This window comes from Meleagris gallopavo, chromosome 1 (assembly GCF_905368555.1).
Source record: "Meleagris gallopavo chromosome 1, MGAL_WU_HG_1.1, whole genome shotgun sequence".
In the NCBI taxonomy this organism is placed as follows: domain Eukaryota; kingdom Metazoa; phylum Chordata; class Aves; order Galliformes; family Phasianidae; genus Meleagris; species Meleagris gallopavo.
In genome coordinates, this window is record NC_139404.1 from 53,694,115 (window position 1) to 53,711,920 (window position 17,806).

The window sequence follows — 17,806 nt, forward strand, 5'->3', positions numbered from 1 at the left end:
AACACTCTCTGTTCTCCCTTTGCTTTTGACATCGTCATTTATCTTCTGTATCACTTAACTGCCAGCTGAACAAGAGGCATCGTGCCTCACTCCAAGCTGTGTGCTGACTGTGCAGCTGGCACGCCTATGCTGAGAAATACACAGCTTGTATTACTACCTTGACTCACTTAGGACATGGATTTGAATCTTTATTTACCTAGGATTAGCCATGCTTTCATTTTGGTTAGCCTTTGTACTTGGAGACAGTTGTTATTTATAGAAAGCCTTTTGTCAGATGTGGTTGAAATTGGCCCAAATGTTCACAAATAGTTAGGAGGAAGAGTGGTTGGACAGAACTAAAGGATGGTATGACTGCTGTCCATCATCATATACTGTTAGTTGGTTGAGACTGAGCAGGAACCATGGGTTCTAGAAGTTTTTTATACTGCACCTGCATAAAGCACATAAGGTTATTTGAGAGCTATCAGTGGTGTATCCTGTGAGGTTCTCTGAGTTTAAAAATATCCCTATAACACTGATGTTAGATTATTGAGACTCAGACCATAAGTGATCTGAAATCTACATACCCAATAAGGTTTGGGAATTGCTTTTGCTAAATTATTGTTATAAAACTATTTGGGATGAATAGCTATCCATCAAACATTTGACAGCCAATCTCATACTTTCTCTCGTGCATTAGTCTACATCCCTGTTACATAGCCAGATATATTATCATTTCAAATGGTTGAATTTCCATTTTCCTTGATTGTTTTCTCTCAGTTTCTTCTGTTGTTAATGAGGGAAAGATGTCCAGATAATCCATCATATTTCTGTTTGTCTGGATTTGTTACAGCAGATGATTATCAATCACAAGAGGAAATTGCCTACATCCTTGGAAATACTTGAAGTCAGTTTTTTGTGCCAACATCATATATAGTTTCATTGCTACAAGCCTCAAAACATACCTTGGAAGATAGCTCTATTTTCTTTTATCTTTTATTTCTTCTTACAATGCTTTAAAAGATGGGGATAGCGAGAGAAGAGGTACCTAATTGAATATATCAGTTGTTGCAGTTTCTAGCCTGCCTGCAATTACCCAGATAGCTTTTATCCCCTCTTTTTAAAGCAGAAACTTTCTTATTTTCTCATCATATAGCATCATCCTGAGCTTTGTAGCTTTATTTAAATGCAGTTTTACATGACAGTTTTTTCTGTAGTTCAGTCACAGAAATTATCTGATCCCCATCCAAATGTAGTGCACTGATCCTTCATTTAACTTCTGTCTTCCTTTTCTCACCTTATTCTCATGAGTCAGAAGTATCAGAATAATTGTTCTTATTCAAAAAATAGACTTTGGGCTCTACTTAGATCGTTTTTTATCTTGTTCAAATCCCCTTTATCATTTATATACATCCCTTATTTTACCTCAGTTTCTGTAGTTTGCTGAAAAAAATATCTGTTACTGTAATTTTCTTTGCAAAGGCTGAATAAACATTTCACAGTTCACATTTTTTCCCTGTACCTCCTGGCTGGAAAGAGGCAGGTAGGTTTGATAAACTGTCCTTTCTGCAAACTCTTTGACTACTTTCTAATTCCTTATTTCCTGATTTTTATTTGAAGCCTTTTGTTTAGAAGTTTTACTCCTTTGTTAGATTCTAGCAAAAATCATCTTTAAGATGCGGTGAGGCAGAAAATTTTCTTTAAGTTCTTAGTATCAGGTCTTTGTCCTAAACACATTATGGTCCCCAAAGAGATTTGGCAGATGGGTTCTTCTGGTGATGACAGACCAAAGCCCCAAGATTCAGATATACAAATTAGTTCAACTACAATAACCAAGGGCTTTCTCCTGCTTAATCACGGACAAGATATGCATGACTTCTACCTAATCATATCTTCTCAGATCTATAAAGCATATGGGGGAAAAAAAAAAAGGCATATGTTTGATATGCAAGCAGGCAACTTACAAGTGTAATAGTTAATGGAGTTTTATGCTAGTGCCACTCCATTCTGTAACATAGCTATATCAAGTTGGTTTAATTTTCATTTCATTGAGATGAAATTTGTTCCACAGCAGTCTTTTCTCCTAATGGAAATCATATCAACAGCTGTCACAGAGAAGATATATGGCAAAGGGGAATGGATAAATATCTCTTGAATTCCTTTTCATCCCTATGTGTGTGAAGTCTGCATTTGTATTTGTGGTAATGAGTGCATCAGCTCTGCCTTATTTATACACATCAGCAGTATCGACCTAGGAAAGTCATCCAGCAGTGTAGTACTTCTGTTATTCCAAGGGGGATTGCCAAATAACAAGGAGCCTTACAATGGAGCTTCACCTATGCAAAAGTAGCAGGTTGCATGCCTTGGAGGAATTTTTTGCATTTACTCCAAATTAAAACTCATCACAATATTTCCAAACTTCCAATTGGAATATTCCAGATAACCAAATTTTCAGTGATACAGTAAACCAAATCTAAGTTTGACTATATTAGAGATTGGTGGTAGCCTGTCTGTAGCACACATATTCTGAAGATGTTTCACTTTTTTGACTTTCATGTTTAGGGGACTGTGGTAAACAGAGAGGAGGTTGGGAATTTTTACAAATTTTACTTACTAATGGGGAAAAAAAAAAAAAAAGTTGAAAATGTACCAGTTTTTATACCAATATTTTGTATTTCAGGTATTGGTGGTAATCTAGTAGCTATTCAAGCTAGCAGAATTTCTACCTACCTCCATTTGCATAGCATTCCTGGAGAGCTGCCAGAAGAAGCCAAGGGTTGCTATTATCCATGCAGAACCTATTACGGTACAGGTATGTATTAGTCACTTTATTGTTAAAACTAGTGTCTTATATTTCCTCTTTTTCTCCCTGTATGACTGTAACCCCAGTGAGAGACTCAAACGCAATTCAAAAGCAGTAAAGGATTGGCAGTTTCCATTGCCTGCAGCTATTTACACATAAGAACCACAAGCAACAGCTTGCAGGAGGTGGTGCATACAGAGCATCAGGGAGAAAAGTGTAACTCTGGCTGGCATCAAAGACAGAGACCAATCAGGCAGGACACTGACGATACCCACTTAGAAGAATTTTTGTCTTTCCTTGTTTCCCTTCCAGCCTTTGTCATTTAACTCCAGAGTTTAAATCAGTCTTCAGATCAAATTTTTTTTGTAGCATCATTGCTAATCTAGTCTCTATTTTCATTCCTCATTTGCCATTTTCTTTCCAAATGCTTCCTCTGCAGCTCGTTTCTTCCCTATACTTCCCCCTTTCCTAATAATGTAGTAACTGTAGAGAAATTTGACATTTAATTGCATGTATTACAATGTAATATTTATGAAATGCATTGGGACAGATGTGAAAATAGTGTGGAATTTTTAGACGTATGAGATACTTTTGAAGATGGCTTGAATATGGTATCCAAGACATCCTCTTTGCTAGGAAGGCTCTAGGAGGTCACTGGAGCTCCAAAAAAGTAGGCGATATTACTTAAGTACAGAACACAAATGGATGAAATGCACTGATTGAAAACACACAGCTTGCCCTTTCTTCTGGAAGAGCTTTGCTTGACTTTGCTAGCGTACATTAGGGATGACATCCCCTCCTCCTCCCTCTCCCCCCCAGTGTGGAAAACTTCAAGGATTGTTTTAGTGGAAAATAATACATGCTGTTCCACAATAGCCAATGCTGTGGAATGCCAAAACTTCTTCCCATATTAACATCAATAAGAATAATAGAATCGTAGAATCATTCAGGTTGGAAGAGACCTTAAAGATCATCAAGTCCAACCACAACCTTAACCATACTACCATAACTCTAACACTAGATCATGTCCCTGAGCACCACATCCAAACGATTTTTAAACACATCCAGGATGGTGACTCAACCACCTCCCTGGGAAGCCTATTCCAGTGCTTAACAACCCTTTCTGTAAAGAAGTTTTTCCTGATAGCCAACCTAAACTTACCCTGGTGCAACTTAAGGCCATTTCCCCTCATCCTGTCACCTGTCACCAGTGAGAAGAGACCAACACCACTCTGCTGTAAGCATCTTTCAGGTGTTGGAAGAGATCAATAAGGTCTCCCCTCACCCTCCTTTTCCCCAGACTAAACAGCCCAAGATCCTTCATAGGGCATATGCCTCCTTATAGGGCATATTCTCCAAGCCCTTCACAAGCCTTGTTGCCCTTCTTTGGACCTGCTTCAGCACCTCAATGTCCTTTCTGAACTGAGGTGCCCAAAACTGAACACAGTACTCGAGGTGAAGTCTCACCAGTGCCAAGTGCAGGGGCAGGATTTCTTCCCTAGTCGTGCTCACCATGTCAGGATGCCATTGGCCTTCTTGGCCACCTGGGCACATTGCTGGCTCATATTCAGCCGACTGTGCATCAGTACACCAAGGTCCCTTTCCATCAGGCAGCTTCCAGCCACTCCTCCCCAAGCCTGCAGGGTTGCCTGGGGTTGTTGTGACCAAAATGCAGGACCCGACACTTGGCCTTATTGAAACTCATACAGTTTGCCTTGGCTCATTGATCCAATCTATCCAGGTCCCTTTGTAATGCCTTTCTACCCTCTGGCAAATCAACACTCCCTCCCAACTTGGTGTCACCTGCAAACTTACTGAGGGTGCACTCGATCCCCTCGTCAAGATCATTAATAAAATGTTAAACAGAAGCGGCCCCAGTACCAAGCCCTGGGGGACACTGCTTGTGACCAACTGGATTTAGCTCCACTGACCACAACTTTTTGGGCCCAGCCATCCAGACAGTGTTTCATCTAGCAGAGCATACACCCATCCAAACTGTGGGCAAAGAATATGGTATAGAAATTGAAAAGCTTAACTGAATTTTGTTTTTTGATTTATTTTTTTTAATTGTAGGAGTAAATAACAAATCAGCCCAAGTCCTGCTTCTTCTGGTGATTCCTGGTCATCTAATTTTCTTGTACACTATTCATTTAATGAAAAGTGGCCACACTTCCTTAACTCCAATCTTCATAGCAGTATATTTGTTTGCAGCTCTGCTACAGGTAAGGAAAAATACACTTTGAAATATTCACATACATAAAATTAAGTTCTTGAAGAAAATCATATATTATCTGAATTCTGAAATGTCATGAATAAGTGAAAGAGGAGATGTGCTATTACAGGCTTTCAGCACAGTTACAAAGCAACTAATTATCTCCACATGCATATAGCTTGTAGACATGTATCCGTATCTTAAGTGCTTTTCAGAAGATACTTGACTACATTACTTCTCAGTCATGCATTTTGCACTCTTTTGTGTGCTTCTTAGCACCATAGCATCTAAAACCCCCATCATTTTAATCAACTGGAGGGGAAATGTAGAGATGGAAAAGCAGTATTTATGAATAAAGAATACATTAAGAAAACTCTCAGAGAAATTTCCCACAGTGGTTTCTCAAAATGGTTCAGGGTCCTGTTTTAGTGCAGTTAAAAAGGTAGTAGATTGGACTGCTATCACTTGGTGAAATTTTAGTTAAAGTTGAAATTAGTGTAACAAGGATCAGTGTACAAGAAATTGTAATTGCATAATTGTCAAACATTGTTACATTATTTTATGGGCTACTACCTAGTGGTCTATCCAGACCTCAGCAGTGGTGGTTTTTGAAGGATGTCTTCTGAAATATTAATGTCTTAAAGTGAAACAGTTTCTCCTAGAAATCAGTAGTGTAAAATGAAGTGTTTTTTACTGAATCCACAGCCATTTTTAGCTAAAACTTGGCTGACTTAACTGGAACGTTTCATTGTACTTTAAAAAAGTAACAAGATGTTCACATTACACAATCAAAATATAGTGGAAATATCCATATGTTCAATATATGTTGATTGCTTCTAAAGTGTGACCAACTTAGTTTTAAAATACTAACAGCATTATCACCAATAAGTTCTCGAGATAGTAATGATTTTAATATTCAAAGTTGTCTGTGTTTATTTATCCCTACTCCAATAACAACAAGTCTTGAAGATTGCTACTATTTTAATTTTATATGAGAATTTTATACTCTTTTTGTACAGTGTTACTTTAAAAGTTCCACATTTTGCGTGTAAGAGTGTCATAGTAAAAATTATAAGACTGAAGTGTGATATCAGCCATTAACAGATTTCAAAGACTTGAAATGGGAGTCAAGCTCAAGACAAATCCATATGAAATCCATATGGTCCTCCTGTACACAGATCTACAGTCATAATATGTTCAGGGCTACAAACCTTTTCTTCTGAAGCAAAAGAGGGTAAGATGAGAGAAATGGGGAAATTCCAAGTTGAGGCATTAGGGCAGGGCTTTCAGATCACATGGTTGTTCAAGACAAGTACTGGAACAAATACATGTGCAAAGTTAATTTTTGTGAATTTAGGGCCTGATCAGAGTATTCAGTTTCAGAGTCACGTATCTCCTTTGAAGTCTATAAGGCCACATCTAATTTTCTAAATTTTTCATGTAGAAAAGCAGATATACAACTTCTTCTTTTCCCACCTATTGCTTTAATAGATTATTTTCCCTTCTTTACCTTCTGTCTTTAGCTGTGGCAGGCAGTTTGAGATTAGAAACCAAGTAATGGTACTGCACATTGTAAATTCTTATGGGTCTTGACAGATTTACAATTTGGAACCCCATGTTTTTTGACACCTTCTATGTAACTAGATTCTTTTCCCTATTTTCATTATTGTAACATTTTTCTAGTAGTGGTTATTGTGGTTCTGCATACCTACGATTACAGCAGATGTAAAATTTTCAGAGAGCACATTCTTGCATTAACCCTTACATTTGAAATTATTTAATTTACTTCTCAGCCTGATGAGCTTCCCTGCTGGAATTGTATGATTGTACATTACTCAGTTCTCAAGGAAAATAATTATTTGTAGTCAGACTTGACATATTTTAGTGTGAACTAAAATAGATTTTTAATTAGCTTCAAGATCTGTGTTTTATTTCTGATGTTTAAAATGGAGACAAAGAGGGTTAGAAAATGACGAAAGTAGAAGTGTTATAGTAAGCTGGAATAAATTAAGGAAAATTTAACATAAATATAAAAGTAATGATTAAAGCTTTTTATCTGTTGCTCAGTTTGTTATTCTACATTGTCTGCAGTAAATTCATAATGTAAGTATGAATTTGTCTATGTGGCATTTTAACAAGAGTTTTCCAGGTTAACTGTAAACTTCAGAATACTTCCCAAAATGATAAAACAGAATTTATTTGCACTGCTCTATAAAGTTATATAACTCCAATACCAAGCACTGTCTTTACTCTGTTCTTACCCGTATTCAGATACTCTGTCTCCTGAATGTCATGTAAAGGAGATATTTATGGTAAATAACTTCTTATTATGACATGCAATTAGCAATGGTATGATTAGTTATTATTGACCCCAAATAGACTTTGTACTAAAACAAAGTACAGATTCACTGAATATGCAGTTGTTTCTAAAAAACTTTAAAGTGAGATATTTTAAATAATAGGAGTAGCCAGGATTGTGATCTGCAATTTTTCTATCTGCTTCCCTCCAAACAAAATAGTTCAGGGTTTCCAGATGTAAGAAAACCCAGAAACTGTTTTAGTTTGTTTTTATTTAATTTTCCTAACTTTAACAGCACAATTTTTTTTTCCTGTAAGAAATGCATATTCTTGAAATAAATTTATAATTTGGTTCTATTGAAATCCAAGGCAAAAATTTCTTTAGTTTCAGTGAGACTAGAGCTTCATAAGCATGGAGAAAACTGCACACGTATTTATATTAATCTCATTTGAAATTCTGTGTTTGAGATTTTCATGCTTGACTCTGGTACGTGTTTATGAATGGCAGCACCAGGAAAGAGAAAGAAAAATATTTTGAGGAACATTGCCTATGTGCAAGAAATCCATAGGTATGTAGGGTACTTCACATAATACAGCATAGAGCAGCTGGGCAAGACATTGTGCACCACTGAAACTAGTATATTGATTTGAAATGAGGGTTAAATTTAATGAGTGGTATAAAAAAATACAGCAGTATGCTGTGTGACATTACAATCTGGTTTGGACCAACAAAGATATATTAATTAAAAAAAACTGTCCTCCTCCTCTATCTTGCAAGGCCTCAAGTATTTTTTAATTGTATAAAGCTCTGCACTAAGCAAGGTTTCAGCTTCTTTCTTGTCAACCTGCAGCAGAATGAGAGCAGCTCTGGAACTGCCATCAGTCCTGGCACATTGCTCTGAGCACTCAAAGGCAGCCTCTGTTCTTAATGTTCTCACTGAGCCAGTAAAACGCCCTCTGAGGAATTTTCACACCTCCTAACCAAATCTGAGCACACAGCTACATTAAATACTCGGAGAATAAACAAACAATAGGAGCTTCCCTGAGCTATTACCAAGCAAATTAGTAATTCTAAAATGTGGCTGTCCTTATGCAATAAAGATCAGGTGTCTGCTCCTGGGAAGAAACCTCTGCAGTGCCTTAAGAGGTGTTTGGGCAATAGAAAACCAACAATTCAGCAACGCACGTGGTGACTTTCTGTTCACATTAGAAATGTTTTGGACTTCTCGATAGCCCGAGGGTTCTAATTACAGTGCAAGCCTCTTCAATGCAAAAAAGTAAATCATGGAATATTGTATAACATGGTGGAAAGCACAGCAATAATAGTGGGGTGGCACAATCCTAGGCTGCAGCAAACGTGAACAAGCCAAAATGCAGCAGCTGTGGACACAGAAACAAAAGGGACAGAAGAAAAAACAAAACAAAACAAAACAAAACAAAACAAAACAAAAAACCTGCTTCCCTTTGGAATGCTTCCAGAAGGCAGGAATCTCCAGCAAGATACTCTTGCCTCCCCCATCAACCCCTAAATGTGGTCTGGGAAGGGGTGGATCCTGATCACTCAGGTGCATTGTTTGCACCTGAGATCGCCTGGGTTGGCCCTGCCTTTCCACCAGTTGCTCAATCACTGCTTCAGGCTACAGAGTATACTGTACATTATACATAAATAAGGAAGATTATGTTTATAGAGAAAATGTTGCATTTTAAAAATTACTTTTTCTGATAGGAAAAGCTACTTCCAAAGTGTAGAGGATATAACTGCTAGGAAGACTTAATGATTCAAGGCAGTATGGAAACTAAGGCCCAAATCTGGACAGTTCTGCCCTTTCAATGGTTTTTCACTGCAGCGTGAGAAACAGACTTGTCAGATTCATTGGGATCTGAATGTGGACATCACTAGCTCTGTCACCTCCAGGGGCGTTGCTGCCTGTGGCAGAAGGCTCCTTCAATGTCATCAGCAGGGATATATCATTTTTGCCTCTGTGATGTTGTGTAGGTAGGATAATGCACTGAGGTGTGCTACAGCTACTGTAGGCTGAGCATACCTGAAGGCTTAATGGTCTGGGTTGTACTCCTAATTCAGACTGGCAAACAGCCTGAAGTTAGGACTGCCTTGATCACAGAATGTCTGACAGAACTACTGAGAAAGCAAGAAGACTCTCTGTGGAATTTGGATTTAAACTTGGAAACAATAATTTAAAAAATAAAAGTTAATTCACAATTACACTGATACAACTATATTGATTTAGAAACACCTTCAGCTAAAATGGTACAGTCTTTATTTACTTAAATGAGGCGTTAGTCTTACATAATTTATGCTCAGATACCATAGAGTTGTGCACTTCAGACAGAAAGCAAGTAATTATACATATTGCCTGCATACATGCAGTATAAAGGTTTTATGCTAGGAACTGAATGAGCATAACTGAATGAGTGTTACCAGAATCTTTAGTTTGCAGATAGGCTTCTGTCCTTGCTCCCAATAGATTAGCTGCAGTTAGAGGGAAGCAATACAAAACTGAACTGAATTTAAGTCTCATGGCAATTTTCTTAAGCTTTGTATCATAGATTGTCTAAGAAATGGCAAAGAGCAACCATTTCTGATAGCTGATGTTGACACTCTCTTTCTTCAGCCCATTCTTCTCATTCTTTCTTGTCCTACTCTTCTGTCCTTAGAATGATATGTGGCAGGACATGTCCACACCTGACCACAGTCCACCTTGGAAACACAAGACCACCATCATTGACAGTGTAATGCCAGTCTTCTGTGGAAGGCTGAAAAAAGAATGTCAGACACAGACATATGTGTTGCCTTTTCTTGACCTCAATATGGTGGCAGTAGTTTCTAAAAGACTGTTGGAGTTTATAATGTCTTAATTGGCTGCATCGGGAGTTTCCAAATTTCATTAGCCAAAGTCCTAAATCAGCTTGGAAACTGATTAAACTGGTGAGAGTTTTGTGTACAGACGTGCCAAAACTCCTTGCTATATCTGTTTATGTGCTTGGATAGAGTCCAGAAGGACAGAAGGCTAGTGAAGTGTGTTTGTTATTGATGAGTGTTATTGGAGAAGCAAGACGTTGTCTAATGAGTGGGCTGGACCTTCTTAAAGGTATCTATCTTTGTACCAAAGACATTAAATCAGTGGTTCCAAATCACAAGATAATTAAAATACCAATAGTAAGAGAGAACTATGGGGATTTTTACAGCCAGACACTGAAGGAAGTGATTGCTTGTTTGGAGAAGATAGATACTGAGTTGTTTCCCTGCGTGTGTGTTACCTATGTAGACCCTGCTCAGCCTACAGAATTTTGGCTGTAGACCACAGAGATTCAGCAAGTAAGTTCAGTGTAAATCTATTGAGTGCTTTACAGTTACTTCTTAGTTTTGAATTAAGATATCCAAAGGTATTTAAAATCTGAGAAATGTGTGATTTCATCATTAACTTAATGAAGAGTCAAAACCACTAAAAACCTAAACCATAATTCAGATGAGAATGATGTCAGTCAGGACACATTTAGAGATCCTTAAGTGAAGGTTTTCAGTAATAATTATGCAGGGTCTGCTCTAAAAGAAATATCTCATATTTTTTGATGTTGTCCCATGATGTCAGAGGCGGATGTTGGTGGGACAGCAGTAGAGGCAGAGCCTTCCATCAGTATTCCATTATGTTTTGTTGCTGTGCAACAGATGGCAGCGTAGGGGCAGTCTGACAGACTGGCGCCTGACATGGAAATGTGTATGAAGCAAAAGTGTGTTACTGAGTTCATCTACGTGAAAAAAATGGCACCCATTGACATCCATTGATGTTTGCTAAACATTTATGGAGACCAAACAGTGGATGTACTTAGGCTGTAGATGTGTTTCAATAGTAGTGGTGGTGGTTTACCTCCACTGATGCAGACTGTTACAAGCACAGCATACATACAGGATTTTGGTGAAAATGCGCAGCTAGTGGTGGTGTCTGTGTTTAAAAACAGTTATTGTTAGCTGAGTATTTGCTCTATCAAATAGTGTTATTGTGTTCTTCGTTCCTGTTGAATTTTCCATGGAAATAAATAGGAGGCATTACTTTTGGAGCAACCCATGTAAATAGCTACTTCGTTAGTTTTTACCTTCCTTAAACCACAGGGTTACCTCATTCTTCAGTCCTGAAAAATTCCTATGCTACTGTTTCATAATTCTACCTTTTTTTTTTTCCTTTCAAAAAGCACTTCATTGTTCTCTTCATATTAAATAGATGTGAACTAATATTTTAAACTAAAACAACAGTTCTGCATACATTTTCAAGCATTTCTTCTCACTTTCCTACAGCATTTTATGGTTTTTTTATGGCTTTTCTGTACTGATGACATCTTTGTTTTTTCCCTCAAGAACAGTTGCCTTTCAGCTTGAGCTATGAAGGCTTATTTGTAAAATGAGAGCAGAGTAGAAGTAAGCTGTACTTATACTACTATGCCATATGTGTGAATTTGCTGAAATGAGTATAGGTCACTGACAAATCCCTGCAAATGAAAAGTGCTTTGCCACTAAACTGTCTTAAAATGTCTCTTACGTAACTTTCCACCTGTGCCTAAGAAATCTTTCCTTTTTATTAGTCTTTGTTCTCCTTTACGCTTCTTCTCCTTTTATTTCACTTGTTAGATCTTTGCAAGTGACTTTTCTTATCACTTGAAATGCAAGAATTCTCTTACTTTCAAAAAAAGTCAGCAAACTCATAATAGAACTTTTGCTTATTTTTTGCCAAAAATTTGACAAAATTTGTGGATTGATGACTTTGATTTCCGCCTCTTAACACTGATTGGAAGCAAAATCTCATTAAAGATTTAAGTTACATTGATTGACTTCTATCTTTCAACAACTACTACTGTGGCCATATATTTCTTACCGACTACTTACCATTTCCAAAAACAGATCTATATAATTCCTAAAAGTTAGTGAGCTTCTAGGTGTGCAAATAATATACTAACACTAATAGCATTATTTATTCCTTCCTCCAAATAAAGGCTGATAGACTGCAGTCTCATAACTTACCCTGTAAGTGCTGTGTCTCAACCCCCATCATCTACCGTTACGGTCATCAGTTGACACAATATCATCTTATAACTTTTTTCCTATTACAGGTTTCTTGTAATTTGTGTCGTGTGTTATATACCCATAAGCTAATATGCCAAAAATAAATTATTTGGGAAGGTTCACAAAACTTAATTTCCAAACTATTTCAACATCTTCATCAATGACCTTGATGAGGGGATAGTGGCCACTCTCAGCAAGTTTGCTGATGATACGAAGTTGGGAGGATTGGCTGACACACCTGAAGGCTGTGCTGCCATTCAGCGAGACCTGGACAGGCTGGAGAGCTGGGCAGTAAGAAACCAGATGAGGTTCAACAAAAGCAAGTGTAGGGTCTTACACCTAGGGAGGAATAATTGCATGCACCAATACAGGCTGGGGGATGAGCTGCTGGAGAGGAGCTCTGCAGAGAGGGACCTGGGCGTCCTGGTGGACGACAGGTTGGCCATGAGCCAGCAGTGTGCCCTCGTGGCCAAAAAGGCCAATGGCATTCTGGGGTGCATTAAGAAGAGCGTGTCCAGCAGGTCGAGGGAGGTGATCCTCCCCCTCTACTCTGCCCTGGTAAGGCCTCATCTGGAGTACTGTGTCCAGTTCTGGGCTCCCCAGTACAAAAAAGACAGGGATCTCTTGGAAAGAGTCCAGCGGAGGGCCACAAAGATGGTGAAGGGCCTGGAGCATCTCCCCTGTGAAGAAAGGCTAAGTGAACTGGGTCTGTTTAGCCTTGAGAAAAGAAGACTGAGAGGGGACCTGATCCAGGTTTATAAATATCTGAGGTGTGGCGGCCATAGCGGTGAGGCCAGTCTCTTTTCAGTGGTACGTGGAGACAGGACGAGGGGAAACGGACATAAGCTGCAGCACAGGAAGTTTCGCACGAATGTGCGTAAGAACTTCTTCACGGTGAGGGTGACGGAGCACTGGAACAGGCTGCCCAGGGAGGTTGTGGAGTCTCCTTCTCTGGAGATATTCAAGTCTCGCCTGGATGCCTACCTGTGCGACCTGATGTAGGGAACCTGCTTTGGCGGGGGGTTGGTCTCGATGATCTCTAGAGGTCCCTTCCAACCCCTACAATTCTGTGATTCTGTGATTCTATAACTACCTATTTTTCACAACAGTCAAAGTCAGTTGCTTTAGGGTCAAAAGTATATAGGCGAATGATAAGTTTTCATGTTATTACTTTTAAAATACATTTGAAATATACATTGCTATTTAAGTTGGATTGTGTATGTCATGTGTAAATGATTGTGAAATACGAGTTACTTTTTCAGTGAATGCTCTCATCTTCTAATAGAACACACAGTAGCAGAGCTATTGTAGCTGTGGGGCGCTACGGAGTATTGTGCGCATCCTGGAGGTGATGTTACTATGCAGTATCTTTCATAAACAGACCTCTTTTTGTCCGTGTTAGAAGAAGGAGCCGACTCAAAGAATCTGATAATCTTCCAAAGAAAACATCTGTTTTAAATATATTTGTTTGGATTCCAGTCAGCGTACCTAGGACTTGCATAATTAGCTTAGACTACAGAGTTCCTTTTTCAGAAGATATGTTTAGATAAATAAGCCATGCATTTTTCATTAAGCAAATATTCTTCCTTCTCCCTCCTCCCCCTTTTTTTTTTTTGGTAATTAGAAGTTTGGGCTTGTGTTTTAAAATATACTTCTGCACAGCAAAGATGGAATATTTGAACTTTTTTATAAGTTTTTTTCTCTTTTTTGACATTTGTTTTACAGTATTTTGTATTATGGGGAATGTTTGGCAGATATCATTTCAGTATTTCATTTAACAAATGCATACATGTATACACATTTTCAATTCCAAGAATTGATAATTTATGGAACAAAATGTGAGTCTTCTACCTTATACTATTTTTGTTACTGTCCTTCTCTATGTACGTTGTATGACTTTTTGAAAATGAATTTGGTAATAACTTTTTAAGTTTAACCTTCTTAGAGATCTGATTAAGTAAAATGCATAAAATACATTTATCGCAGTTTAAGCAGCTCTTCAGAAGACACAAGAAATGGAAGCTCAGTTAGTGGTCTTCTCTCCATTCATCTTGTGCCATCTCACACCGCATGATTCCACTGAACCAGAATCTTTTACCATACAGCTGTGTAACCATTAAAAGAATTCATTTCTAAAACTGGGTTAATAATTATGCATACCTTTGATATCAAAACCTCTAGAATGTTCAGACATTCACGGTTGGGAATGAATCTTTGGGACAAATTCAGCCCGGAGTGACAGTTTCATAATATATATTGCAGGTGTGTCTCATACAGAAGGGCTGCACATGAAATTGGTATTTCACACACAGAAGTAGTGTGTAGGTCATTCTCGGTGTTACAAATAATCCAGATGGAGTTGTTCTTAATTTGACTCCATATTCTTTATACCATGTCTGATTTCATCGATGGTCTAGATTTGTGGAAACAAGAGCAATGCCTGTGTTGAGTGCTCTCATCTGGGTAACACCAGTCAGTTGTGTGTGATCTTGAAAGCCCATTTATGTCCTCACTGTACACAGAGTGATGTCATGTGTAGGAAATGCAATTGCACATTTGGTTGGTGTTCTTACGATTGTCAGAAATTCTCAAGCATAGACTGGATGAAGAATGCTACCAGTGACTCATTGTGTTCTTTCTGCCTGTGCACATGATTTTCTAGGAGAAGTTGGATAAATGTCTCTGTCCCCACAGTTAGGTAGTTTCAATCTAAAATTAATTCACTTTGTTTATATTTTTTCAAAAGCATTCATGTGCAGTATTGCTAAATTCTAGTATGCTGTTGTTTGTTGTCTCTTTTACAGTGTAATTCAAGTGAGAATAATACGGATTTTGATATTGATATTTGTTATTCCATAGGTGTTTACTCTGTTATGGATTGCTGACTGGATGGTGCACCACTTCTGGAAAAAGGGAAAGGATCCTGACAGTTTCTCTATCCCTTATCTTACTGCACTGGGAGACCTGCTTGGAACTGCCCTATTAGCCGTAGGTTTTCATTTTCTATGGCTCATAGGTGACAGAGATGGTGATGTTGGAGACTAATTATTTCAATGGATGCAATGACTTTTCCTGAAGTACTGAGACAAGCAATCATTCCACTTGATGGTCCTCAAAATGGTTGTTCCATTTGGTAAATCAAGTTGACGCAGATACAAAACAGCCTTAATCAGTTTGGTTTGGATTGGTAAAAAAGGATGGATCTAGGAGAAGACTTGAGGCCTTTAGACTGAAAACAAGGTGGATGGCTGCTAGTTGAAAACATCTGAGTAGACACAATGAAGGACACATCAACCCTTTATCAAGTTCTACATTTTTAAAAGAGCTGGTCTTTTAAAAGAACTGTTTCTTATCTGTTAGTACAAACCAGAACAATCTCTTAATTTCTCATTCAGTGGTGACAAAGAGGGTAAAAAACAATCAGTAGCTTACCTTGTTTTTCTTCCCTAATACAAAGTGGGTATGTGTTCTCATCTTCCCACAGAAGTGGATCACAGATGAGTTCTCTTTCATAGACCTGATTAGCTGGTACGTTCTTATCTTGCAATTTCAGTGCTGTAACTGACCACTGCAGACTTGATATCAATAATAACTGTTGGAGTGATTTGTACCCTGATTGTTAAAATGTTTTGTCACAAGCTTCATGTATGCTAATAGAATTATCATCATTTATAAAATCAGACACTTGAAAAGTGTCTGCAGGACTGAGCCTTTTTTCCTTCTGCTAAAAAAAGCAACCTAATTATTTTACTGATGTAATTTATTAGAAGAGTGTAGTGAAGAGAGAGAACGTGAGACTGACCTGATCAATAATAACGGATGAATTATTAAAACTCCTTGTGCTGGAAAGTGTCTTTTCATTTAGCAACTGAAAGAAATGTTGGACTAACTCATACTAACAGTGTTGTGATGACCAGTGTCCTGACTTGAAGGAAATATTTCGAGGTGTTGATTCAAACACAAATGCTTATCCCTGACTAAAACTTGGGGGGTAAAAGATTATGTTGCTATTTTAGGCACATAGGAAGTTACATAAACTTTTGAAATTCCAGAGCTGTCTACATCATCCACTTCCAAGCAGAAAAACTCCATTCTTGCTAACAGGATTTCTGCTTTCAAGTTCTAGAAGTAATATTGTTTGTAAGGAATGACTGCTTCTGAATGATTTATCTTATTTCTATACCACAGTATTTCAGATAATGCATTGATCATGGAGACTCTCGTTACCACTTAGAAAAAAGTACACTAATTGCTCTGGTTTATAATCTACTGGAAATTCCTCATGGCATTTGTTTTTTAAAGGCTACAGCATAAATCATAAATGCATAATGACATAACTCTGATTTTAAACGTTATTATCAAAAGTTTTTAATTTTGAGAATTAAATTAGACAACTAAATCCACCTATCAGTGTAAGCTGTAAATCTGTAAACATTAGTCCTGAAATTTATGGATATAGATTGTCCCTTTTAATTTGATGGACCGACTCAAATGAATTAAGTTAATTAAATGCATAAGTGGTAATGGGGCTTCTGTAGATGTTGGTCGCCTTAAACTGTGTGGAAATTGGAAGTGTAATTCTGAAAATTAAACCAGCTATTCAGTGCCTAGACATGGATTTAGATGCCTGACTTAGCACTCTCATTTTAAAATTTTTATTTGAGCTTTTTCTTAGAGCTAAATGACATAGTTGTTTGAATGAATCATATGTATTATGTCTTTTATTATGTGAAAGATGAAATCTTTCTAACTTCAAGTTCTCTGACTTCTCCTAGTTTCTATTAATGTTATTTAAACTAGTTGTATGTAGCATTGCAGGAAATACTCCTATTAAATTGTTTAAAATGGTCTAAATGTTAATTTTATTTATTTATTTTTTTACTTATCTGTTTATTTTCATTCGTGATTGTTTGCTTTTGGTACAGACTTGGATGCAAGATTTTTTATTCTGATAGAACTGCCATCTGAGTTAACTAAATAAGTATTTCAAATGCTTTTCTCATTAGAGTTACTGGATTTTAAAGGCCTTTTAAAACAAATTGCAAGATTCTTGACAATTAAAATTTCTTGAGATGTTTGTGATCTGTGCTTTTATGATGCATGAGGCCACCATGGTGTTTGGCCATGGCAGGATCCTTACTGTGTTCAGTATTTTCACAGTAAATAAGCAACAACTGATGTTACAGTCTGCTGACAGACAGGTGAGTGATCAGACTGCAGAATTGGGAAAGAAATGTCAAATGGGACAAATTCAGTGAAATTTGAAAGGCAGAAATACACATCTTTAATAATCTATGTCCTGGAAAGGTTTTGATTCCTATGTGGAAGAGGCATCTAAAATTAAACATGCAGGTTTGCTAACTCTTCTGCACAAATATTATGAAGAAGAAGAACCCTTATGACCAAGTTTTGGAGGGTATATTACCCCATTGCACAATGA

At 37.6% G+C, this 17,806-nt stretch overlaps 1 protein-coding gene across 5 annotated transcripts in view; it reads left to right on the plus strand.

Moving 5' to 3' along the window:
* Positions 1–17,443, plus strand: part of SLC41A2 (solute carrier family 41 member 2) — a 52,795-nt gene extending 35,352 nt beyond the window's left edge. For all 5 annotated transcript variants that reach the window (XM_085227866.1, XM_085227857.1, XM_085227873.1 and 2 more), the window contains 3 exons: positions 2,660–2,791; positions 4,856–5,004; positions 15,226–17,443. In XM_085227866.1, the coding sequence (XP_085083992.1) occupies positions 2,660–2,791; positions 4,856–5,004; positions 15,226–15,411 (467 nt within the window). In that variant the 3' untranslated portion in view covers positions 15,412–17,443. The remainder of the gene's footprint in view (positions 1–2,659; positions 2,792–4,855; positions 5,005–15,225) is intronic.
* Positions 17,444–17,806: the final 363 nt, after the last annotated feature.